Source organism: Macaca mulatta, chromosome 1 (genome assembly GCF_049350105.2).
Source record: "Macaca mulatta isolate MMU2019108-1 chromosome 1, T2T-MMU8v2.0, whole genome shotgun sequence".
NCBI classification, from domain to species: Eukaryota; Metazoa; Chordata; class Mammalia; order Primates; family Cercopithecidae; genus Macaca; species Macaca mulatta.
Window position 1 is genome coordinate 85,518,882 of NC_133406.1, and position 26,219 is coordinate 85,545,100.

At 52.0% G+C, this 26,219-nt stretch overlaps 1 protein-coding gene across 6 annotated transcripts in view; it reads left to right on the plus strand.

Moving 5' to 3' along the window:
* Positions 1–26,219, plus strand: part of SNAP47 (synaptosome associated protein 47) — a 52,270-nt gene that overhangs the window by 13,865 nt on the left and 12,186 nt on the right. For all 6 annotated transcript variants that reach the window (XM_028826337.2, XM_028826343.2, XM_028826340.2 and 3 more), the window contains 3 exons: positions 5,230–5,771; positions 16,298–16,788; positions 24,193–24,317. In XM_028826337.2, coding sequence (XP_028682170.1) covers positions 5,275–5,771; positions 16,298–16,788; positions 24,193–24,317 — 1,113 coding nt within the window. In that variant the 5' untranslated portion in view covers positions 5,230–5,274. The remainder of the gene's footprint in view (positions 1–5,229; positions 5,772–16,297; positions 16,789–24,192; positions 24,318–26,219) is intronic.

Consider the following 26,219-nt stretch of genomic DNA (forward strand, 5'->3'; position numbering starts at 1 on the left):
AATACCAGTAACAGGATTTCTCCAGGAAGTTTGTGCATAATTTCCCTCCACACTCCTGGAATACCTCCCAACCATGCCTGCTTAGCAATGGTTAGCACACGTTCACTGTCCATGCCGTGTCTAGCTCTCTGTATGGAGGTGGTGGTGGTGAGGTGTGGTCCCTCCCCTCGAAGGCCAGGTATGGCTGAGGTCTGGGCAGCCTCTTCAGCCAGGAGCACAGGCACAGCAACTCCAGCGCTAAGCAGGGAGGGCCACGGCCCCTCCTTGGGTACTGGCTTGCCTGACTTTGAGGACCATGACTGAGTTGGTATAGTTTATCCTCCTCCTAATTCTGAGAAGCAGACATCTTTGTGTACCCATAGTCCAGAACCTGCTGGGTGGCCCTGCAGCTGCTGTGGCAGGACAGCATCATGGGTCCTGTGTGTGGCCTGCCGGGCCCTCGCCATGGCCCTGGTGGGGAACAGGTGGCCCTGGAGGGGGCAGGTGCTGTGTATGGCCCACTGGGCCCTTGCTGTGACCCGGGGGGTGCTGGGGTGTAGCTACGTTGGCCATGGTACTGAAGGTCTTGGCGCCCTCTTCTGTGTCTCCTGAGGGGCCATGTGGGGTGCTCAGGTGAGTGTTCCCCTGTTGCAGAAGAAGGTGCAGTGAGATACCTGCTGCCTAGGGCTCCCTCTGGTCTCCACCTGGTGGTGACAGATGGTATCGCCTAGGAAGAGCAGCTCTGGCCCACCCGTGGATCTGCTTGGCCTTGGTATGTGCCAGACACTGGTGTGCCAGGCCCTTGGTGTGTGCTGTGAGCCCACCTGTCAGGCCCTCCCCAGAGGAAGAGGCCAGTCTTAAATTTCCCAGAGCCTTCCTGGGCAGGGAGAGTGAGAGGTGCTTTGTGTGTGTTGATGTTGGGATTCCCTGCAGTCTGGCTGAGACAGGTTCTCACAAGGTCTCCCGTGGGCTTCGGTCTCCCGTGGGCTCCAGCCTCCCTGAGCCCTGGCTCTCCTCTGTGACTGGGTGCTGTGGTCACTGCTGGCCTTGGCCTGTTGCTATCCCTGCGTTGCGTGTTCCTCGAGAGTGCAGAAGCCTCCCCTTCCCGGCAGTCCCAGGCCTTGCAGCGTCTTCCAGAAGGTTCTCTGGCACCTGCTGCCTTCACTGCTCAGTGGCAGTCAGAGGCCATGTCATCATTGCGGGCCTTTGAATGTCTCTATCTGTCTGCTCCCCTGGACCTCCCTTGGTGCCTGAACTGTGTCCTGTGCCTCCTTAAGAGCTGCTTTCTTGGAGTTGGGAGACATGGTCAGCCAAGGTGCCCTGGGTTCTTCGAGCTTTCATCATGATAAGCTGCCTACAGGGTCCCTCAAACCCTGACATTTTTGTTATTTCTAAGTCTCGTATCTTATTTTGTGTTGATGATAGAATTCTGTTACTTAATATAGCAGCTTCCTTTTTGGCTTCTCCTAATTTCAGGTATAGTCAACCCTCAGTACCTGTGGTTTGGTCCCAGGACTTCCTGCAGATGCCCAAGTCCCTGGGGTGAAGTGGCATGGTATCACGTGTCCCCTCTGCACATTCTGCCGTCAGCCTTATGCCATCTCTGTCACTTACAAGCCTGCCATGGTGGCATACTGTGGGGGTAGTTGGTGCTGTGTTGCTTAGGGAATAAAGATATGAAAAACAGTCCATGCATGTTCAGTGCAGGGACAGCTCTTTTTCTGAGTATTTTTTGACCTGTGGGTTGCTGAATACACGGATGTGGAGCCCAAGGATGTGGCGGGCTGGCTGTACTGGTGATTAGTGATTAGTTCACACGACCGATGAGAGCTGGCGATCTGTACTAATGTACAGAGTGGACATTGACAGCTGATTGGCATGTATGCGTGTCTGGGAAATTCAGTCCTGACCTTTCTACAGAGATATAAGAGGAGTACTGGGAGATATTTGTGGAACACTTGAGCCACATCAGTGTAGAAGTTAGATTCATTGTGCTATGAAGGAGTTGGGTCATTTCACTTTAATGTGACACCTTACTTTTGTATATATTGAGCACATTGTGAGTGAAGTTTCTTCCTCCTCTCTTCCCCTTCTCCCTCTCTCCCCCTTCTCCCTCTCTCCCCCTCTTCTCCTTCCTCCTCATCCTTCTGTGTGTGAGTTTTTGTGGTTAGGTGTTGTCTGTGGCCAGCTCTGTTCAGATACTAAAAACAGAGAGACCAATGGCAGATCCTGGGTGTGGCAACGCCCTGGCAGTCATGAAACGGGTGGATTCAAGACAATGGCAGGCTCTAGGCACTTCTGCCTGCCAGGCCAAGCCAGTGCTTGTGGGTGCTCCTGGGAGCTCACAGGGATAGTCCTGCCTCAGGGAGTGGCTATGCTATGCCGAGCACCTGAGAGTGCCCTGCCTGACCTCTTGAGGCTGTGGGGCCACACAACTGTCAGCCCTGCTCAGGGATAGGGGCAGGAGGGAGGGGCTTACTCACTTGCCTGAGCCCACAGACTCGGGTGGAGCTGGTTGCCCTGACTCTGCACCTGTGTTGCTGGTGAGAGGAAGCGTGCCAGGATCTGTGTGGCCTGTGCTCTTCTCCCTGGGCTTTTGCGTGAGGCAGTGGTTTCAAATGCTCTTGGAATTGTAGCACCCAGCTGAAATTAGTTCTGGTACCCCCGTCATGCATGCGTTTATTAATTTTAATGTGATTTTCTGTTGTTTATTATAAACATCCAATAAGCCTTTTATTGAACCATTATGTACAGAAATACCAACGAATCAAAACAGAGCCTGCAAAATCACAAGTGCACCCAGGGCACCAGGTGGACAGAAGCAGCCCCATAGAGGCCCCTGCAGGGCCTTCCCCTCTCCCCAGGTGCAGCCATATTCCTGACCTCCTAATGTTGAACTTTTCATATGCTTACTTTCCCAATGAAATAAAATTTGTACAAAGTCTTGACGTCCCCGAATAGAAACATCTTAGGGTGTTGTGAGCTGAGAGTGGGTGTGTGGCGTTTGCTGCCTAAATATTTACTGGCATCAGAGAGCAGTCTGGTGTGAAGGACCCACACCCTGGAGCAGAGTGGCCTTGCAGATGTCATACGCATCACCCAGGGGCTGCAGTGGGTCTGAGATGGCTTCCACCTTCCTGTAGGGGGCCCCAGCCTTCATGGTCTCGGCCGTCTCGGCACAGTGGGCTTCCTGTCTGCCTGGATCCCAGGTGGATGCTACACACGTGGTAGATCTGCGTCCCTGCTGGAGAGCCCCGGGTTCAGGAAATCCCTCATGCTATAATGGGCATGTCCGCAAGGCAAGCCTGCTTACTTCTGCCCGCAGAGGAGACGGCATCCTTAGTACCCAACTCGCATCCTCTCTCTGGCCAAGAGGGAGAAACCAGTCGCGGCCCCAGGCTGCTTGCCACAGGCATTCTGGAAAACAGTCTGGGCCGAAGCTGCCATGGACACACAGGGATGTAAGGAGAGCTGCATCCCATCCACATCCACCCAGTCTCTTCCTGTCTAGGCTTCCAGCAGGATTTCTCATTGATTAGCCTGATTGGGACCGAATCTGTCTGGTCACAGGGCATTCAGTCAAGGCCACCCCCTCAGCCATGTCCCAGGGGCCCAGCTGCACAGACATCTTAAAGCCCCAAACATCCATCCCATTCACTCAGTGATGGGTTGTTGCTGAGGAGGGTAATGAATGAAATGGGGCCCTTCTCCCTCACAACTTCCAACCAGATGAGCAGGCAGCACTCTCCATGTGCTGAGTGCCATGCCCTGGAGGGAGGGCGGATGTGGGAGAAGCTGGGTGGGGGCTCTGCCTGTGGCCACATGGGCAAGCTGTGGACTGGGGAGACTAGCCAGGCAGCCACCACAGTCCAGCCACACCTCCTTCCCTGCAGTGGTTGTGCACCCTGTGGTCTGCGTGTGATAGCATATTGTGTGTTCTCAGATGGCTGCGTCCTCATATATCCTATAGTTAGGGTCTCATTTGATACAATCTCTTCAAATGCAGGTGTGGCTTTTCAGTGTGTCTTATCTAGTCTTGTGTTGGGGACATGGTGTCTAGTGCAGCAGTTGCATGAAAGACCTGGCTCTTGAGAGTGTAAACTGTATGAGCTGCAGGAACCAGGGACCAGATCAGGGTAGGTGGTGCCCAGCAGGGCATTTGGCACACAGTGGGACTCATGAATGTGCTGCCAGAAAGTGGAGGACCCCACAGCCTCTAGCCGTGCCGTGGAAAGCCCACACTTTTTGATGTCTGGGGGAATTACACTGGCTGGCTGTCCTGTTTGTATAAGTAAAGTCATGTTACAGTGAAATTCTGTGAGAGAAGTGGGAGAAATGCCACTCTACCCTTGGACCCCTCTCTGCTGTCAGAACCTTGGCTAGGCATCGCCGGCCTGGCTCTGACCCTGGCAGAGTCCTGCACTAGTGCCTGGATCTCACACAAGGCCCTCGTATTAACTTGCACAAGGCCCTTAACCTTACATTATCTGTACGATGAGAGAGTTGGGCTGCATGTTCCATGAGGGTTCGTTCAAATCTATCATCCAAGACTTTCCAAACTGTACTGATAAATGTAGATGTGAAAACATGATAGGACACCTTCATTGCTTGCAGCTATGTAAAACTACATACATACAATAAGTTAGTACACGTACGTGTTACTACTCAGTTCTGTAGAACGCTGTAAGGTTAGCTGGGGTTATGAGAAGGGAAAACACTTGTCTGCAGGATTATTTTCTCTATGCAATGAAGTTGATGAATGGAAGTTTCTGAAGGGGAATGTGCGTCTAAAAGGAACATCACGGCCAAAAGACAGTGCTCCTTGGAACGGTCTGAGAGTATATCCTGGGACTGAGGTCTAAGGCCCAGGGCCCTGGCGAAGTCTCCAGTGATGTCCTCCTCAAGTCTCGTCCAGCAGTGGACACTGATCCAAGCAGTGTGGCTTTGCTGGGTGCAGGGACGTAGAGTGTGGTGAGGGAGATGACAGTATGAACCCTCTGCCTGGGGGATGGGCATGAGTCTGGGACTCAGGGGTCCTGGTTCCAAACCAGCCCTCCTGCTCTGGCTGCTCCTCCTTCACCTGCCGAGAGGATACAAGGGCTTTGTCCTGCAGCCATAGGTGGATAGAGAGTCAGCCATGTGCTGCAGCCGTGTGAGCCCAGAGCTGCAGGGGAGGTGGCATCCTTTCATGGTTGCTTGTGTCTCCAGTCCACGGGTGATGGCACAGTGTTACTGTCTCTTCTCCTTCAGAGGCAGAAGAGGCCTGGACCTTGGCGCAGACAGACCCAGGAACAGATGAGCAGGGACATCTGCATCCACGCCTGGCCATGCACCTACTACCTGGAGCCCGAGAGGCGATGGGTTGCTGGACAACTGTCCTTAACGTTGCCGTCACTCAGGTTCATGACTGACAGCACTGGAGAGATTCTGGTCAGCTTCCCCCTCTCCAGCATAGTTGAGATCAAGAAGGAGACTTCTCATTTTATCTTCAGCTCCATCACCATCCTGGAGAAGGGCCATGCCAAGCACTGGTTCAGCTCCCTGCGGCCAAGTCGAAATGTGGTCTTCAGCATCATTGAGCATTTCTGGAGGGAGCTGCTGCTGTCTCAGCCTGGAGCTGTGGCAGACGTGTCTGGCCCCAGGACCCGGGGCAAGGAGCTGACGGGACTCATGGCCGGATCCCAGAAACGCCTGGAGGACACGGCGAGGGTCCTGCACCACCAGGGCCAGCAGCTGGACAGCGTCATGAGAGGCCTGGACAAGATGGAGTCAGACCTAGAGGTGGCGGACAGGTGGGCTTGCTGTGTACACTTTGCAGGGCACACACAGAGTAAGATGCACGTGTGCGGACGCTCATTGTGCCAGGCACCGTTCCAGGCCACTGCACCATATTTGCCCACATCCAGCATTCTGAGATCATGGCTGTGCACCTACTGTACATGCTTAGTGGGTACACACAGTAAGATCCAGCACTCGGAGACCGAGGCTGTGAATACACTGTGCGCTCTGCTGGAAACACACAGTGAGATCTGAGTGAGTGCTGGCTCACTGGGTGCCTGGCACCACTGCTCTCCACTGCACCATGCTGAGTCCACACCCAGCAAGCAGAGACTGTGCTGTGACCTCCTGTATGCACTCCTGTTTCTGGCTTCTATGTGGTGATGGGGATAGGCCCTGGCCTCTGAGGTCACAGAGGGTGGAGTGAGGTCTATCTTGATGATGGCCTCTGTTAGTGAGGTGTCCCCTGTCAGTGTCTGTGGCTCCTATGTGGTAATGGGGATGGGCCCTGGCCTCTGAGGTCACAGAGGGTGGATTGAGGTCTGTCTTGGTGACAGTCTCTGTGAGTGAGGTGTCTCCTGTCAGCGTCTGCCATTTGTTCATGAGCTATGTTCTCCTGTTATGTTTCTTAGTATGAAAATCCTAGTGTATGTCCAGAAAATTTCTTCAGTTTGTTTAAGAATGCTTTTCTTTTTCCAAGTCCCATTTTTGCTTTCTGAGTCCTGCTGTCTTCTGTTTGGGCACTCATTTCTTATTTGGCTTTCTTTTAGTGTTGCTATTCTAGTGTATGTTTCTAGTATAGGTTTTTATCTTCCTACCATTTTTCATTTGTACTTGTAATTTCTTAGAACTCTTTCGTGTTCCTCCAGTTTCCTGGAAAAACCTTTGGGTCTTACATCATGGCCTGAGCATCTTCTCTGTTTGGATATTATTAATAGTCTTGTTTTGCTTATGGTTTCTGGGTTTTCAAGGTGCTTGTTTATTGCCTGTCTTTTTTGTCGCGGTCATTTTTCCTGAGATGGTGTGTGTGGGGCTGAGGTATCAGCCCCGGCCCCTTTACTGGGACCCTCAGTTCCTCGTCCTGGGGTCTCCTGTCTGGAGCATGAGTCTTGGAGGGCTGCTTTCTGGCTCAGGTAGAAGGTTCACTCCCTCTGCCCTCAGGTTCCGTCCAGTCCCTCTTCTGGGACCCAGGGGTGCCCACTTGGGTGGGTCCATCTGGGAGCCGAGGGTCTCCCAGTGCAGTGCCACATGGACTTCTGCCTGCGTGTTCCTGGTTCTTCCTGCCCGTGCTGGGAGGGTGCTGGTACTCCTTCCTCGTCACCCCATGGGGCTCTGGCATCCTAATTGCGTCATCTCTCAGCATCCCACTGCTGGCATACTGTCCGCTTTCCTGGATTTGCCAGTCTGCCCCCTTTTCAGTGTCAGGGTGCCACTGTGTTTGTCTGTTTCCTTTGTCTTTGGAGAAGTGTGTGTTGAATTTGCCATCCTCTATTGCTCTCTGCCCCTTTTTTAAGGACACGTCTTTGAGAGCACGTGTGTATGTGCACGCACGCGCGTCTGTGTGTGTCTGTGTGTGTCTGTGTGTTTGTGCCTGTGTGTGTCATCTGTGTGTGTGTGTTTCAGTACACATAGCTCAGGTTTTTAAATGCTTTCAATTATTTTTATTATTTCTTGAAAAGTCGTTTTGAAGCGTGTTGTTTCTTGTTTTGTGATTATTTGGAGGAAAGTGAGAACTTCCTCCCAGCACCCACAGCTGCAGTGGGCAGAACCTCTGTGTCCCTGGAACCCCGCCTCAGCATTGGCCACTGTCCTTCAGCCCTAAGGTAGGGTCGTATTGGTGCATCAGTATAGCATGCGGGTTAGTTGGACTGAGGTCACATCTTCTACTTGACTAAGAGGAGATCCTTTCAGTCAAAGCTTTGCTGGCACAAGACTGGAGCCGGAAGATGACAGAGCCCCCGACAGTCCCAGCTCCTCTGTGTAGCTGGCAGGTGTGTGTTCTACCCTGGCCAGAGTCTGCAGGGGGCCAGCAGCTGGAGCCCCAGGGACAGTCATAGGCCCAAGGCCATGACTCTGTTGCTCGGATCAGTTCTTGTTCTTTTAAGGTCTTCAGCAGGTTGCACGGGGCCTGCCCACATTACAGGCCCAGCTGCTTTCCTGGGAGTCCACCAATTTCTATTTAATCTCATGGACACACACACCATCACAGACACGTGCAGAGTAGTGCTTGACGACTGGGCCTCGTGGCCCTGCTCTGTGGACACTAATGTGACCATCCCGGCCTCCTGGTGAGGTCCCTGCCCTGGTGAGCTGGGACCAGCCCTCTGCCCTCCAGCCCATGGGATTCTGGAGCCCTCCCCATGGTGCCTCCACTCTGGCTCCTCCCTGCCCTGACTCGCTGCTGAGGGGTGTCCCAGGGCTGGACCCTGAGAGTGTCTGCAGGGGGAGGTCCGGGGATACTCGCAGAAGACTGAGCCCTGGCCATAGTTGAGGGTGCTGTGGTCCTGGAGCGGAGGCTGTGGGTGCACAGTGTGGCTTTCCCTGCTTCCTGGGGTGTCGTCCTCCTCCCAGTCACAGACAAAACAAATGCCATGGAGAAGGAGCATCTTTTTCTGTGCCCAGCCGAGTTTCCACGTGGCCACCTGGCATCCGTGCTAGCGTTGTGTGCGCCCAGAGACTGTGTAGAGGGAGATTGGGAGGAGGCTGCCAAGGCAAGCGACCTGCAGTCCTGCCGGGCTGACAACCTCAGTCCTCCTGCCTGGCGGGAAAGAGCTCTGAGCACCAGCACTAAGAACGAACGAGACACGAATGCAGGCAGGCACAGGGCCTCACTCTGACGTGCTCCTTGGCACATGAGAATGGGGGTGCCGAGGATCAGCTGAGAGCGCGCCTGGCCGGCAGCGGGGCCTGTGGTGGCCAGGATGGGTGGCGGGACAGGTGGTGGGGCTGACGCAGGGTGGCGGGCTACTCCTGGGAGACAGCTGCTGAGCAGGAGAGAGACATGGTGGTGCAGGCCGACGCAGGTGAACATAGGACGGCCTGTCCCATGAGAGTGGGAGACCCGGGGCAGGCTCTTCACCTCACAATCAAGGCCACAGTGGTCAGGGAGCACTAAAGGGGCCCAGGTGCTGGGTCAGATGCTGGTGCTGTGGGTGGAACTCTTGTTTCTCTGGCTCAGCCCGTCTTTGGGTAACCCACTGCATTTCCAGAAGGGACAGGCCCATCGCTTGGTGCCCGGCTCATTTCCCCAGGCCCACAGGCAGGGCTCCCAGCCTCCAGGACATGCAAGAAACAGAACAGACACAAGCAAGACAAATCTGACACAGGATTTTGAAAAGCAGGTCAGAAACAATGTGAAAGATTGGGGCCAATTATATAAAGACTTTGTTTTTAAGTATAATTAATTTTTGCAGCTTTATTGAGGTATTGCTGAGAAAACCTGTGTATGTTTCAGGCATGTGGCTTGGTGCTGCGATGTTTGTACCCACTGTGAAGTCGCCACCACAGTCATGCCCATGAGCACAGCTCTCACCTCACATGCCTGTCATTTTGTTCCCTTTTTCTTTTTTTCCTTGAGAGTGTTGAGAACACCTAAGATCTGTGTTCTTGGCAGATTTCAAGTGTATTATTAGTATGGAGAGCTGCAGCTACCATGTCATTACTGCCCAGAGCTTGTTCATCCTGTAACCAAAGGTGGCCCTTGGCCACCCTCTCCCAGCTTCTCCACCCGCCCCACATCTGCCCTTCTCTCTGCTTCTGTGAGTTTGGCTTCTTGAGGTCCCACATGCGTCATGCAGGGTTTGTCTCTGTGTCTGGCGCCTTTCACTCAGCATAATGTGCTCCATGTCTGTCCATCTTGGTGAAATGGCAGGATTTCCTTCTTTTTTATGGCTGAATAAAATTCCATGGCGTATAGACACTATATTTTTGTACCCGAACTCAGGTCTCGGCCACTCATTGCTTGAAAGCAAAACCCAAGAGATGAGCTTTGGTGAAAGGAAAGTTAGCTTTATTAAGGAAGCCAGCAACCTCTGGGTGGTAGACTCGTTTTCAAAGACCACCTCCCTGAGTTGTGACTACAGATCAGGGGTTTTTAAGGGAAATTAGGGGAAATGATTAAAGCACCCTTGTGAAACCTGCAAAGTCTCAGATGGGCAGTCAATCCTTGCTTTCTTGGTCAATGCTTTGTGGCCTTCTGCAGGCACCATCAGCCTGTTCTTATCAGGCTGATCAGCCCGTTCCCAGAGCTGTTGGTTCCCAGAGCTGTTGAGTCCCAGAGTGAGTTGTTGGTTCCCAGAGTTGTTGGTTGGTGTATTTTCTTTTATTTCTGTTGAAGGTCCTGTTTTCCCAAGGCATTTTTAATAATCTACAGACTCAAGCAAAGCAATAATTAAATTCAGGTAAACAAGCTTTTCTCTTAAGTTGGAGTCAGTACTGTTCCATTTTCTCAATCCATTCGTCTGTGGATGGACATGTGGTTTCCATGCCTTGGCTATAGTGAAGCACGATGCAGTGAACATGGGAGTGCCGGTGTCGCTTTGAGATACTGGTTTTATTTCCTTTGGCTATTGTGGAGGCTAAAGCAACTCTATCTTGGATGCTAATCGGCTTTGTTAACATCTGATTAACCCCAATTCTGGGGATGCCTCTTAAGATTTCTACCTCACTTATTGTTCCTTGTGTAAGGGCAGGTACTTACCACATACCCTGCCCTTGGGCAGGTTCATATGGGATTCTTTTCCTGCGGGGTCTGTCCTACACATATGCCTCCTGTGGTGCAGAAGCCCTGGGTCTGGGGGCCATGGTGTGGGATCCACTGCCTCATCTCACCGCTGCCCAAGACACAGACCTGCCTTCCTGTCCATAAGTCGCTGTTAGATGCTTCCTTCTAAGAAACGGGGTCTGTCATCTTCTTTCTGCAGCCTCTCAGCTTCCTCACGTCGCAGGCAGTTTTACACAGGCCTGCCCACCATGGAACAGGTGTAAACCCACAAGCAGGATTGCGGAATCATGGTGGTTCTGAAAAGGAAAGGTTCCCTTGTCCCCCTCACAGGGCATTCGACAGGGGGAGTGGCTGGCTTCTTCAGTGCCCTGCTGCCCAGACCTCTAGGGGAGCATACAGACGGGCAGGCTGTGGGTCTCCAACCCCATGATAGCATCTAGGGGTGGATGTTTACAGCTCCTGGAGCCCCAGTGGGTGTGTGCTACCATGTGCTCTTTTAGTTTAGCCATCTGTAGGTGGCTTGTGTTAACCAGCTCAATTAGATCCTCTATCCTGTTGCAAGGATAAAGGGCTTTCTGTATCCTGGGATTCTTGCCTTGGTGTACCAGAAGAATGAGATTGCACGTTGGCTTGGAAAATAAGTGCAAGGTTTTATTGAGTGGAAGTAGCTCTCAGCAAATGAGGAAGCCCAAAGGGAGATGGTTTTCCCCTGGAGTTGGGCCACTCAGTGGCCTGGGCTCTCCTCCAACTGCCCCAGCCAAACTCTACATCATTCTGCCCGTTGGTGGCCTGCAGCTGTGCTGATGCCTGTTGGTGCATTCCTGTCAACATCCAGCCACCCTTGTGTCCCTCTGCTGATGTGCTCCTCTTGATGTCTGGCCACCTGTGTGTCTGCCTGCTAGGGTCTCAGGGTGTTTATAGGCACAGGATGGGGGTGTAGCAGGCCAGGGTGGTCTTGGGAAATGCATTTGGGCCGGAAAACAAAAATGCCTGCCTGTCTGTCCGTGAGGATGGAGCCCTAGTCAGGGACCATGCCCTCCTCTAGCCAGCATTTCCCTTCCCCTCTTCCATATCATTTAAAGGGACCACGCCCTCCCCTTTCCAGCACTTCCAAAACTGTTCCTTGTTAATTTTTTGAGGAGCCTCCATGCTTTTTTCCGAAGTGGCTGGATATAGAGATTTTTAAAGTGTGTGCACCCATGTCATTATGTGCTTGGCAGGTCACCTCACAGCACTGTGATCAGAGCTGGTGGCCTGCCCTGCTCCTTCAGGAGGCACAGGAGCATTGTAGGCCTTTGAGGGGAACACTGAGGAAATGAGGGGGTCACAGGAAATTGAGAGGACTAAAACCAGAACCTGTGAGAGGGAATCAAAAGTATTTTGCCTGGAGAGGAAAGCTGATCAAGACTGCCTAAAATAACTGATGGCTGTCACTTGAGACCTTTTTCTTTAGAAAGCTAAACTAGGTCCTTTAGTTGTATAAACTAAAAGTAAAATCCTAAGCACCCCAGCTGACTGAATGGATCCCCTCTTGTCCAAGGGGATTCCAAAGTAATTCTGAAAAACTAGTTCAGACCATGAAAAGAAGGAGGGGGTCAGACATGCCTCATTATGCCCTCCTCCTCCTGCAGGTTGGAGTAGGAAACACTTGCCATCAGTCATCTCTCAGTGCAGCCACCTATAAGACCTAATCTCCGTAACAACCTTGGCCTCCCCCTATCTCCAGCCCAGACACTCCTTTCAGTTGATTCCAGATTTTTATTTATTTTACTTTTTGAGACAGGGTCTTACTCTGTCACTTGGGCTGGAGTGCAGTGGCGCAATCACAGCTCACTCCAGCCTCCAACTCCTGGGCTTAAGTGAGCCTCCCACCTCAGCCTCCCACGTAGCTGGACCACAGACATGCATTACCACGTCTGGCCAGTATTCTTTTCTTTCTTTTCTTTTTTCTTTTATTTGAGACGGAGTCTTGCTCTGTCACCCAGTCAGGAGTGCAGTGGCGTGATCTCGGTTCTCTGCAACATCTGCCTTCCAGGTTCAAGCAATTCTCCCACCTCAGCCTCCTAAGTAGCTGGGATAACAGACACACACCACCATGCCCAGCTAATTTTTGAATTTTTGATAGAGACAGGGTTTTGCCGTGTTGGCCGGGCTGGTCTCAAACTCCTGGGCCTCAAGTAATCCACCTCAGCCTCCTGAAGTGCTGGGATTACAGGTGTGAGCCACCGTACCCAGCCTAGTTTTTAAATTTTTTTGTAGAGATGGAGTCTCACTTTGTGCCCATGCTGGGATTCCAGGTTTTTAGATAATAACTCTTAACTAAAGGTGACAGGAATGCACCGACAGGCACCGGCTCGCCTGCAGGCCACCAACTGGCAGAACGACATGGAGTTTGTCTAGGACAATTGGAGGAGAACCTGGGCCACTGAGTGGCCCAACACCAGGGGAAAACCATCTTTTAACCAATTGCCAATCAGAAAATCTTTGAATCTACCTGTGACTTGTAAGCCTCTGCTTTGAGTTGTCCCGTCTTTCCAGACTGAACCAATGCATTGATTGATGTCTTATGTCCCACTAAAACATATAAACCCAAGCTGTAACCCAACTACCTTGGGCACATGTTCACAGGACTCCTGAGGCTGTGTCACTGGTCATGGTCCTCACATTTGGCTCAGAATAAATCTCTTAAAATATATTATGGAGTGTGGGTTTTTTGTTTTTGTTTTGTTTTGTTTTTTATCAACAGTGGTAAAATAATAGGAAAGAAAATTTGGCTTAATAAAAGCAACATTTCTGACTACATACAGTTGTTGAAAGCCTAGTAAGTTATCACATGAGTAGTGCGTCTCTCATCTCTGTTGGATTGTGTAACGTGACTCACATTGGACACTGGCCCAGAGGACCTTCAGTCCCCTTTCAGTTTTGAGATTCCTAGGTATGAGTATGATTTTTTCTTCTTCTTTTTCAATATCAGTTTCCTTTAAGATCTAATTTGCAAATTAGTCACCTTTAAGAATATCCCAGCCGGGCGCGGTGACTCACGCCTGTAATCCCAGCACTTTGGGAGGCCGAGGTGGGCAGATCACGAAGTCAGGAGATCGAGACCATCCTGGCTAACATGGTGAAACCCCGTCTCTACTAAAAATACAAAAAAATTAGCCAGGCATGGTGGTGGGTGCCCGTAGTCCCAGCTACTCGGGAGGCTGAGGCAGGAGAATGACGTGAACTCGGGAGGCGGAGCTTGCAGTGAGCTGAGAGCGTGCCACAGCACTGGAGCCTGGGTGACAGAGCAAGACTCCGTCTCAAAAAAAAAAAAGAAAAGAAAAGAAAATCCCCTGTGCGTGACCAGGTGCCACTTTGATACACAGAATATTTCTGGACCCGGCCCCAGCCATTTAGATCAGGCTCCTGCCTGTCCTTCTGTCTGCTCAGAAGCCTCCGACCATCCTCAGCAGTGCCCTGATAGTGGTGCCTCTGCCCACGTGTATTTCCAGCAAACAGTTAGGGCGCTGCCTGTCTGAAATGGGGTAGGTCTAGGAGGGGATGTCCCAATCGTGTGGAGAGGCTGGCGAGGGCCTTTGCATGGGGTCCTGGGGATTACACCTCCCGTGGTGTAGTACTGCCCAACAGCTGCTCTAGGTGTCTCCTTAGGCCCAGTTACTGTGCACAGCACCCAGGGCTGAGCGTCCTGGTCCTGCCGTGCCCCACTGTTTCTGGCTGTGCTTAGGGCCGTTTCTTCCTTGGCAGTGCTTCCTATGGGTTGAGGTAGGAGCATGCCTCCTGCCAGGGAGCCCAAGAAGGCAGGGAAGCAGGTTGTTCACCTCGATCTCTTTTTTTCCAGATAAGAGACTGTGAGTCAGGGGAACTTTATCCAGGTGAGGAGTGTCTCGGATGTGGAAGGTCAATTCCCTTAGTCCTCTGTTCGGAATTGTTCCTTTCTCTGTGGCCCCAGAGGCCATCCCATTCTCACATTTGAGTTCTGGGATATTGCTAGTGCTGTGCCTTTGTTTCTGGTTTTCAGTGGGAGGAGTGGAGCCAGTTGGTGTCTATAGTATGATTTTGGAACCAGAAATCTCCGCTTTCATCCCTAGACCTTCACTATAGTGCTAGGAGTCATCCCTGTAAAAGAAAACATGTGAGTGTTGCTCTTGGCAACTAAAACAGACCATCTTGGGTGCAGCTACCACTTTGACATTTCACATCTATCTACTGCACCACAAATATTACAGTCACTTAGAGGTAAGTCAGGGCAAGGAAGCCACGGAGTGCTCACTCATCTACCTTCATCAAAATCCCAAATGCCAGTGAGCAAACTGACTGTGCACCTTTTGTTTTAATTTGGATAATAATACATAATCTTGACTAAGAACGGCCTATAATAAGTGCAGGCTGAGGTCATATGATGTCTTCCTATTGATGTATGAGATACTGAAGCCAACGGCGGGGTCTAGTAACTGCAGTTACTTTAAAGCAGGGGTTGATGTGATATATTGAGATCTGCAATAACTAATGTGATGAGATTTCTGTTGGTGACAGACAAAGGTTCGACTAATACTCAAGCTGTCTACATTTAGGATGGAAGGAAATGCCATGTTCAACCGGAAGTTAGTGAAAGTAGCCATGATTTTCCCCCTGTAATCTTGCTAATAATTCTAATAGGCTGGCCCATGGCAGTTAGCTTAGGTGCAGTGTCACAACCATGGGAGCCATTCCTTCAAATAAGCCCATCCTTCCCTCCCCCCGACATACCCACTGATTCTGTTATCTGGAGAATCCTGACTGACACAATCACCCCTCTGGGCAGCATGGGGAAAGAAACAAATGAGCTCAGGGTGCTTCAGGAACAGCCTGGACATTTCTGGATCTGCCCCAAGGGAAGCCCTTAGCTCCTGTAGTTGCAGGACAGAGCTTTCTGAAAACAGAATCTGGAGTCTCCTGCTGCAGGTGGCTGAATTCTAACTGCGCATGGCATCTGTTGTGACATTGAGGGCGTGACCGAGACGGAACGGGACCCTGAGAACCCCAGTGCAGACATGTGACTGCAGCCTGCAGAAGCTGGGGACGCTGAGTCCCTGAAGGCTGCAGAAACTTCCTGGCCAGTAGAGGCAGCCCTTCCTCCCAGTCTAAGTAGATTCATCCTGCAAGACGTGCTGGGTTCTCCTCAGCTCCTGTCCCCACACCTGTAGATGTTCAACTAGACTCCAATTCCAGCAGAGGCTGAAAGACAGGGTACATAGTGTACTCTGAGGAGGAGGTGCAGTCGGCACCAACAGGAATCTGGAGCATGCGGATGAGAGTGGGTGTTGAGAGTGTGGGTGGTGGGGAAGCACTCTAATGCTGGGTCTGGCCGAGGCTGGGGGAAGGAGCCTGTTAGGCAGAGCTTCAGTTGTCACATGTGCCTCCTACGGTATGGACAGCGCAGATGTAGAACATTCCATCACAGCAGAAAGGTCTGTTAGATAGCTCCCTAGACAGTAAGTACAGGTTTTATTTTGAATCAAGATGACCCGTCAAGGCAGCATGGTGTGGGCAGAGCGATATTCTAGGCAGAAGGTGTGCATTTTTGCTGTTTTTTTGCTGGTTGGCTTTGCATCTGTGGATGAATGTTCTCACTGCCCTGGCCCCCAGCTTTCTCTTCTCACACTGGAGATAAAAGTCCCTGTGCCTCCTGCTTCATGGAGTGCATGTGGAAATGAAGTACAGTAAAATGGCAACATGCTTTACAAAGGTTAAAACAGTTTTCCAAAAAAAAAAAAAAAGGTATTACTCCTTAAACATGAATTGATCCAGTTTTCCATGTTTTGTTTGCTTTTTCAGATTGCTGACAGAACTGGAATCTCCTGCTTGGTGGCCCTTCAGCTCCAAGCTTTGGAAGACGCCACCGGAAACAAAGCCTAGGGAAGGTGTCCCTGTGACCAGTTGTGAACCCTTTGGGAAAGAAAGGATACTGATAAAAATTCCTGCCATTATTTCCCACAGAACAGAGTCTCACGTTAAGCCAGGGAGGCTCACTGTCCTTGTGTCTGGGTTGGAAATACATGACTCCAGTTCTTTGCTCATGCACAGGTTTGAAAGAGAGGACGTGGATGACATCAAGGTCTACTCACCTTATGAAATTAGCATCCGCCAGCGGTTTATTGGAAAGCCAGACATGGCCTATCGTTTGATATCTGCCAAGATGCCAGAGGTTATCCCCATTTTAGAAGTGCAATTCAGCAAGAAGATGGAGCTGTTAGAAGATGCGTTGGTGCTCAGAAGCACAAGAACCTCTTCCCCCGCAGAGAAGAGCTGCTCAGTCTGGCATGCAGGTTAGTGACCAACAAGGCAGTGAGCGCGTGCACAGACTTCTAAAATTACAGCCAGACTCAGCACGCCTGTGGGAAATGCCTAACAGATGCGTCACCTAGAGCAGCTGCTGGCCTCCAGCTTGCTAGAGACAGCTCGTTTGTTTATACATGAAAACAATTCCAGACCATTTTCCTTGTACTTGACATCTGTGAATCTGAAATCACTGAGAGTTAACTATACACTTGATAGGTGTATGTATTCCAAAGCAGGTCGGTACCATGCTTCGGATACAGTTTGTCCTCACCGAAGTTCATGTGTAAATTTGGTCCCTAGTGTGGCAGGGCTAGGAGGTGTTTGGTCACAAGGGCTCTGCCCTCTGGGTGGCTCAGTGATGTTCTCGTGGTAGTGAGTGCTTCCTCTGGGAAGCCTGGATGAGTTCTGGGAATGCATTAGTTCCCAAGAGTGAGTTGTTAGGAGGCAGGATGCCCCTCTGATTCTGTCTCTTTGCCTATGTCTGCTTCCACTCTTGAGTGTCTCTGCCACAACACGAGAGTCCTTGGTGGAAGCCAGGGCATGCCCTTGGACTTCCCAGCCCACAGAACTGTCAGCTGACTAAAGCTCTGTTCTTTGTAAATTACCCAGTCTCAGGTGCTCAGTTATGGTGATGCAGAACCTTCTACGACACAGTAAGGGCTTTCAGAATGAGTGCATCAGAGCAAAAGGAAGCTCCTGCTGTTGTCTTTCTCATCTCCCCTCGTTTTGATGTGGGAACCAGCACCTCAGGATTGTGACTGGCACCATCTCACTTCCCCTGGTGGGGCCATTCCCATCACCCCTACTTTGCCTACTCCTGCTTCCCTGGACGTTTAATCTAGGTTTTCCCAGCTTGGCGCCCAGACATGCTATTAGGGATATGTGTGTTTGAGAACTGTGCAGTGTGGTTCTGTGTGTTTGTGGCATTCTCAGATGTGTGGAGTGGCCACGGTGCCTTCCTGCAGACTCCGTTGTAGATTGTGAATGCTCAGCTGGCCTGTCCTCGGGGCCGGACTGAGGGGCAGACACCCTGCGTCTTGGCATGTCCCCCACGTTTGGCCCACCTCCTCCCTGGCACAGGACCGAGGCTCATGTGCTAGGAGCCACCATGGTCCTGCCTGTCTGATGGGACGCTGGTGGCCCCTTGGTGTTATTCTTGCCTTTACCCTTTCTTTGGTTAGGAGGTGGGGCCTCTGATGCCTTGTATTTGTTTTGGCCCTGCAGGTTTTGCTCTATGGATGGCCTGTTGTGTTTTCTTCTTTCCTCATATGCTTTCTTCCCCGACAGATGTGCAAGACTTTCCTACTATCCTGGACCATCAGCCTTGGCTGGCTTAGAAGCTGCAGCCACTTCCTCTAGACTCTCTTCCTCCCTTACAGGAATCTTTTATCTTGCTATGGTAAAATCCACGAATTTTCCCCTGCAGTTTGTCTTCAAGCTCTGATTAAGAAATCTCAATGTCATAAAAGACTCCATTTTCTAATATTAGCATTATAGCTAATACGCATGCATGTATGCATATGATGTACACGTGTACCAGTGCATATGTATTGTGCATGTATGTGACATGGACATCCACACTCTAATGTGTGTCTATATGTAAAGCATGTAAAGCTGTGCTCTTAGGGATTTTGATTGCCAGATGTCTGTTAAAAGGAAGAGATATTTGCTACTCTTTCAATTTCTCTAATTTTTCTCTTGAGAGAAAGATTTCAGTTCCCATAACCTGTTTCTCTAATACGAAAATGTTTTGCTTTCTATTCCAAATGGCTTCAAGTTTCAGAAAGAAATACACATAATTACAGATTGAGTCCCATGAGCCCCAGGGCTGAACACACACCCTAAAAACAAAAGGTGCACGCCTTAGATATGCAGCATGTGGTTGAATCACAGAGAACCTACCACCTTCCTGTGTATGCCTTAAAGTCAGGGGTTGCAAAGACAGGCATTGACCCCTATGGAATGGAGCACATGGTGTGACATGTAACGAAATCCATTGATCAAGGTGGGGAGATCAAAGGTCACCATGAGCTGCTGTCACTGAAGTGCAGGCCCGAACCCGAGTGTCCTAGTGGGAGACAGGCTACAGAAGCACAGGGAGTAGAGGTCTTCACCCACATTCAAGGTGAATGGCACAGGTGCACTGCTGCACATGGCTGCAGGGAGGAGGTATGTGACGTGCTGTGGAGTTGGGGACTGTCCTGGTGGTGTGGGGACTGAAGAGGGATCCCTGGGTATGGCTTCAGGCGGGAAGTTTGTGACATTCTGTGGAGTTCAGGACTACTCTCCAGGGTCCCAGTAGAGAAGCACTCAGTGTGGTTAGTGGCCCTGCCATGTTGCCAACCTGGCTGCACCGTGGTGGCCAGCACTCCTGTGTTCTGCGGGCTGGTGTTTGTAAGTGGGTTCCTGCAACCTGTGCTGTTTGAGGTCAGAGGGGAATCATGACCTTTTCTGAGGGCCTCAATGTGCATTCAGGATTCAGGACTGATGGCGTCACCCTTCCTGCTCGGCTAGGAGGGCCCCCTTAGTTTAGATCACCTGAGTGCGGGTTGTAGCCACAGCGAGCACCGTCTTTTCACTTGCACGGCTGCACCTGGCCCGTGGTGTTTCAAGTACCTGGGGCAGCCATCTTGCCACGTGGCACACGCAGCACATCGTCCCACAGGGACCTGCCGCATGTGTGAGATGGACTATGCCTCCTGTAGGGGACTGTTGTGCCTCCTCTCCGTGCTCACTTTCACCCCTATGGGCAACCTGGCCTGTCCAGGTAGGTGCTGGTCTCATGGGGCAGCTGTGCCTCCAGAGGGTGTTCTTGGAGAGGCTCCGTGCAGGCGTTGGAGCATGCAGTGCCCTGCCTGGTGCTGTGTTAGCAAGAAGGCAGCGCCCCGTTTGCTGGGAGCTCAGTAGTGTGTGGGGCACTCACGGCTCTGAGGTCTTGCCTCTGCCCGCTGCCTGCTGCTGTTGTACATGCGTCGGCACAGGGACTCTGTGCCAGCTTCCTTGTGTTTACTGCTCTCAGCTGGAAACTGTGGGCTCCCTGGAGGTGGAAACCATGACGGATGTCTTAGAAATCTCTGCCTCTGGGATGACCGCTGGTGCACGTGTGGCCACAGGGTGGCAGCCTCACGACGCTGGATGGGCGCTTGTCAGGGAGGGACACCCAGGACAGGGAGCCTTTCCAGAGACCTCTGCAGGGCTGTGTGCTGAACGCAAATTTTATTATTCTAGACACTCGTCCTTGCCTCGAGGAGCACCCAGGGCCGCACGATCACCCTCCTCACGTGTCTCTGGGCCTTCTGGAGGCCGGGCCAGGGCTTGCACAGCAGCCTCCGTCTCAAATTTTCTTGCAGTCAGCCTGGGCTGTGGTTTGGGAGGAAGGCCACAGGGTGAGGTTTCCTTCCCACACATCCTACCAAGGGACATGCACAGTATTTTCTTTTTCTTTTTATTTATTTTTTTCTTTTAGAGACAGGGCCTTACTCTGTCACCCAGGCTGGAGTGCAGTGGTGCAGTCATAGCTCACTGTAACTTCGGCCTCTCAAGGACTATAGGCACATACCACCATGCCCAGCTAATTTTTTTTTTTTTTTTTTTTTTGAGATGGGGGTCTTGCTGTGTTGCCTAGGCTGGTCTTGAACTCCTGGGCTCGAGTGATTCTCTCACCTCAGCCTCCCAGAGTGCTAGAATTTCAGGCGTGAGCCTCACCCTGCTGTGCACAGCATATTTGAAGGCTGTTTGTTCACTGAGTTTTTTCTTTGTCACTCACTGCCTGTCTTGGGGCTAAGGCCTGCCTGGGCTTGCAGCTGTCTGATGACAGCCTTTCCTGTACCTCTGCTTCCCTGGTCCATGTGTCTGTCTGCGCAACAGCACCAGCAGCAGGACAGGGCAGGAGGCCGGCACGTAGAGTGGGCAGTTAGTAAAGGACCAGAGCATCGGGGTGGCTGAGGTTGACTCTGCAGGTCATTAGTGCCAGGCGTCTTTTGAGGCAGGGAAGTTCCCACTGGAGCTGAAGCACCCAGGAGCCTGCCGTGGCACCACGGGCCCAGGATGGGCTGACTGGGGAGCCTGGGGTTACTGCGTCAGCTGGCCTAGAGCCTATCAGAGGAAGCTGCGCGGCCCCCACCTGCATGCACGTATCAGTCGAGTGGGAGATGGAGCACACAAGCTGCTATCTCCTTCATTCAGCTCCCTATGCTGTCCTTACCTGTGTGCTAGCTTCACAGGCCCACCAGGCCTAGCAGAGGCCTTTCCTGGGTGACAGGTGAGTGTTGGAGGCCAGGACTGAGGGAAGGGGCTTGCTGGGGAAAGACAGGCTGGCAGCCGAGATCCCCGCTCCCAGGCAGGTGCAGGCAGCCCCTCATCAGCACTGGCAGTGAAGACGGAGCTGTGTTTTGCACAGGGGCCTCTGGCCTCAGGGCACCCTCTTTCCAGCTGACTCAGACATTCTGCAGCCCACAGTGTGCCCTGGGCTCTTCCTGGACTGGCTTCCTACACCCCCAGGCCAGCAAGGTGACTCCCAGAGGGTCGAGTCACCCCACCCCTCTTGCCGTGAACCCACCTGTGATGCTTTTGTTTAATTGCAGTCACTCATGACCCCAAGACAGACACCATCCTTACAGAACCACATTAAGCTTTCCTGGAAGAAATGTTAAAAGCGTGACTCAGCAGCTCCACGAGCACTGTGGCTCTGGAGATGGCGGGATGCAGCCTCACCAGGACCCCAGCCGCCACACCCAACAGAAACATTGTGGCTTGAGGCTTAAGCGCTTTGTCCAGCCTTCTGAGTGTTTAAGCAAAGTCCTTTTTGTTAAAATTCCAGAACGGCCTGAGTGTCCCTGTCACGCAGCCTCAGGTGCTGAAATGAAAGCCATGTCCTAGGTAGGGAGGCCTAGGGGCTCTGCCCTTAAGAGCCTGTGTGGGCTGGACACGGTGGTTCATGCCTGCAGCCCAGCATTTTGGGAAGCCAGTGTGGGAGGATCACTTGGGTGCAGAAGACAGGATCACCTGGGTAACATAGCAAGCCCCTGTCTCTATAAAAAAATACAAAAATTAGGCCAGGTGCCGTGGCTTATACCTGTAATCCCAGCAGTTGGGGAGGCAGAGGCGGAATCACGAGGTCAGGAATTCAAGACCGGCCTGACCAATATGGTGAAATCCCGTGTCTACTAAAAATAAAAAAATTAGCCGGGTGTGGTGATGTGCGCCTGTAGTCCCAGCTACTCGGGAGGCTGAGGCAGGAGAATCCCTTGAACCTGGGAGGCGGAGGTTGTGGTGAGCTGAGATCGCGCCACTGCACTCCAGCCTGGGCGACAGAGCAAGACTCCATCTCAAAACAAACAGAAACACAAAAGTTAGCAGGTTGTAGTGCTGCATGCCTGTGGTCTCAGCTACTCGGGAGGCGGAGGCAAGAGGATCACTTGAGCCAGGAGTTTGATACCAACCTGGGGACATGCTATCTCTACAAAATAAATAGCTTTTGTTTTGTTTTGTTTTGTTTTTTTAAAGTCGATGTCGTAGCCAGGGAATTGCAGCTCAAGAAGATGCTGAGGAAAGCACATGGTCCTTCAGCTCCCAACACCCAGCAAGTCAGATCTGGGGCACCAGCACGTAGCAGTCTTGTAGACCATCACACAGCACACTGCAGGCAGACTATGAGAGCCTTGGGCAGGGCAGAGTGGGGTGTGGGACTCTTGGAGGAAGGGGGCACTGGTGCAGCACAGGCTGGGCAGTTTATGCTCCTCCATTCCTGTGGCCTAGGCTGTGCTGGTGCTGCGAGGTGGATGGGGGCCACCCTGTGATCTCAAGTCACCAGGGGCACGCATCCTCTGAGTTTGTGGCTGTGTCTTCCAGCCTAGCTTGGCCTGTGCACTATGGCTCAGCGTTTCAGAGGGCTCCTCAGTGAGCAGCTTCATGTCAGGGCCTGCGGGCTCCCACGGGTAATGTACAAATTCAGAGGAGCACAGTAGTGGGCCGCAGCTCCCCAGAGAGCACCCATATACAGCTTGTGTGTTGCAAACCTACGTTGTAAAATTGTTGTGGTTGGTTGCAACCAGATTCTGTTTCTGAAGAGTGGGACAGGAAAACAGCCTTCTGGGCGATCTGTCCCGCTGGTACTGTCTGTGAAAGGAGCCCCTCACTTCCCACCTGAGTCTCACCCAACTTCCCCACTCGCACCTGCACCCATCTGCTGGGCCTGGAGCCTCTCCCTCTTTAGGGCCATTTCTGTGCTCAGTCCCTTGTGGCCCTGGGCAAGGCTGTTCCTTCTCTGCTCAGCCGGGTGCTATCAGGGGTGGTGAGCTTGTCAGGACCATTTGGGGGGTGATAGGCTGGCGGGGGTGGCGTGTTGGAAGTGGCATCTCTCCTGTGGAGGGTAGAGTTGGAAGGTGAGCTTATAAGGATCATTTAGGGGGTGATAGGCTAGAGGGGATGTGCCCTCAGCCCCAGCAAGAGTGCACTCCCAGATATCCCCCCTTTCCTTATCTGAGGGCGTGCTCGGCCACTGCTCCCGGGCTGCCACATTCATCAGGAGTGAGGAGGGCATAGGCTCTGCTGGCTGAGGTAGGACCCTGGGAGGGATGCTGAGGCCGCCCACCTGCCTTCCTGCCCCATCGGGAGCTGGCACTGCAACTGCACTCTCCCTGCCTGTTTCCTGGCATCCTCCTAAATGACGGCTACACCAGATGTGGGGGAGCTGCCTGTGCTGCAGAAGAGCAAACAACATTGCGCCCTTATCTGGGCCCCAGGGTGTCAAGGCTGCCGTTGAAGCTGCTCTGTAAATAAAGGGCAGGTGGCCTCTGCAGGAGGCACACTGGGTCACCTTCTGTGGAGCAAGACTGCCTCTGGCAGGTAGCCTGGAGCCCCGAGGCTCACTGCAGGGTGGAAACACCCAGGTCCTCTCTGAGCCTGACCACGGGCAGCTCTGACTCACCTCCCACCTCGGTGGCGCAGACGTGTGGCTGTGCTTGGCCTGGGCTGTGGGCCACTTCCTGTGCTCTCCGGAACCGCAGCCTTCTGCAGAGTAGCTCAGATGTCACTGCAGTTTCCCAGTCGTGTGTGACGTGCATTTCACCAGAGTTCAATGATTCTTGTGTTTTATACTACAAATCTTAAGCCTTTATCAAAACAAAACCAAAACAAAACAAACCCACTTGGGATGTAGGGCTTTTACTCTGAGAGGTACAGAGTGGCCACCATGTGTTTGCAGTGTTGCAGATCCTGATCCTTCGGGGCCGGGTGGCAAGGCAAGGCTTGCAGAGGTCGAGAGAGGAAGCAGTCCTGCGTGTGGTGGCGGGAGGAACACCGCCTCAAAGACCACGCTCCGCCATCCAGAGCACACAAGGGTTGTTGCACCTCCAAGAGATTTCACCGCTGACCATCTGCTCTCCTTGCAGCATCTGGGCTGATGGGCCGTACCCTGCACCATGAGCCACCCATAGTAGACCAGGAGGGCACAGCACTGCACCTGCAGACAAGCCTGCCAGCCCTTTCTGAAGCGGATACCCAGGAACTAACCCAGGTAAGATGTCCCCAATGCCATGCCAGCCAGCGCTGTGTCCCAGTCTTCCCACAGGCTGCTCCCCTCACCCTCCTGACCACAAACAAGCTCTGGGTCGTCCATATTGGCCTTGCACCCAGGAGGAGCTGCTGGCTTCCACTCGGCAGCTGCAGGGAGGGAGGAAGGGCAGTGTCCGTCCCAGGTCCACACACTTCCTGGAACACAACATGCACCACATTCAGACACATTTGTATTTGTATGCACACATAGCTGCCTTGGCTACCACCTGCACCCATTGTACGTGTCTGTGTGTGTGTGCACAGGTGTGTATGTTTACTGTGCATGTACATGTGCATGCTGTGTGTAGCCTGCATATACTGTACACATATTGTGCATTTATATGTACTATGTGTGCTATGTGTACATATGTTATGCATGTACTTGTACCGTGTATATGTCCATGTGCATGTGTGTATACTTGCACTGTGAGTACCTGTGTGCCTTGTTTGTTGTATGTGTATGCACGTGTGTGTGCTGTGCATGTGGTGTATGTGTTGCGTGTACTGTGCATGTATATGTGCTGTATGTGTACCTTGTGTGTACTGTGCATGGGCATGTGTGTATGTGTATGTCTTGTGTGTGGAGCGTGCAGGTACTATACCTGTACATGCATGTGTACTCTGTGTCTGTGTGTGCTGTGCATGTGCATGCATGTGTACTCTGTATACTGTGCGTGCATGCAGGTACATGCCTGCTGTGTGTTACGTGTTATGTGTGTGCACTGTATGAGTGCATGCACAGTCAGGTGCATGGCTCACTCAACCCTCCTGTGCTGAGCACTGGTTCTTAAGAAGGCTCAGCACTTTGTGCCTGGGAGGCTGGAATTTTAATGTTCAGTGTAAATACTCCTGTCTTGTCCCGAGGTTGCTGGCTAATATGCTGGCTTTCCAAGCAATTTTTGAAGCTGTACCCAGTCATCATATCACTTCGTTTGTAAATATCTCCATATGTATCATTAAAGGATAAGAGCCATTCAGAAAGAACCATACTGCCACTATTGCCTTAGGAAACAGGAAGTCATTCCTCAGCACCATCCAGTATCCAGGCAGTGCTCCAACCTGCTGAGCCCTTACTGAAGAGCGTGTCCCACAGGGTGTGTGGCGCACACACAGCTCATCTCCAGGTGCAGCTTCCGTCTCATCTTCCCTTGCAGTTGATTCCTTGAAAAAGCGAAGCTGTCTGTTGGGCTGAGACTGTGCACTTTGGATCTTGCAGTTCTGTGTCCACGCAGGGCGTGGGCTCCCTGTCCCTGAGCCTCTGAGTCGGCAGGTGGGTCTAGGGCTCTGTCAGGCCTGGCCCTGTTTTTGTAGGGAGTGTTTTGTGGGTGGCTCCCACAAAAAAAAGGAGGTGGATAAAGATGCTCTGTTTCTTAAGCCTGTTTTTAAAAACCAGTTCTTACTTTATGTGTCTGTGTAGGCATAAACTCTTTTGAGGCCAGCTTATTTGGGGAAAAAGGTGTTGATCTTTGCTCTGGGGTAATTCAAGTGGACACGGCTTGTCACTTTTTCCTCTCAGCCTCACTTAGTCATGTCTGGTAATGGCACACACAGCACTGCCTGGTAGGTGTAGCCAGCTCACTCTGCAGGTTCCTAGTCACCTTCAGATATACTCACTGCCTCCAGAAGTGAGATTCTTGGCCTGGGTCTCGTTTTTGAGACCCAGGGGTCTCGGGGTTTTTGAGAAAGTCCAATACTGTAAAGACAGACTTACCTGATTCTTCCCTAGCCATCCTCCTGAGTGCCTCAGGGCACATGGCTGAGACTGGCAGGATCTGAGCACACCCCACTCCCACACCCCGCAAAGGTGTCCACATCCGAGACGCTTGCTGTAACCCACGGTTGTGTTTAGACTGAAGTAGGAACA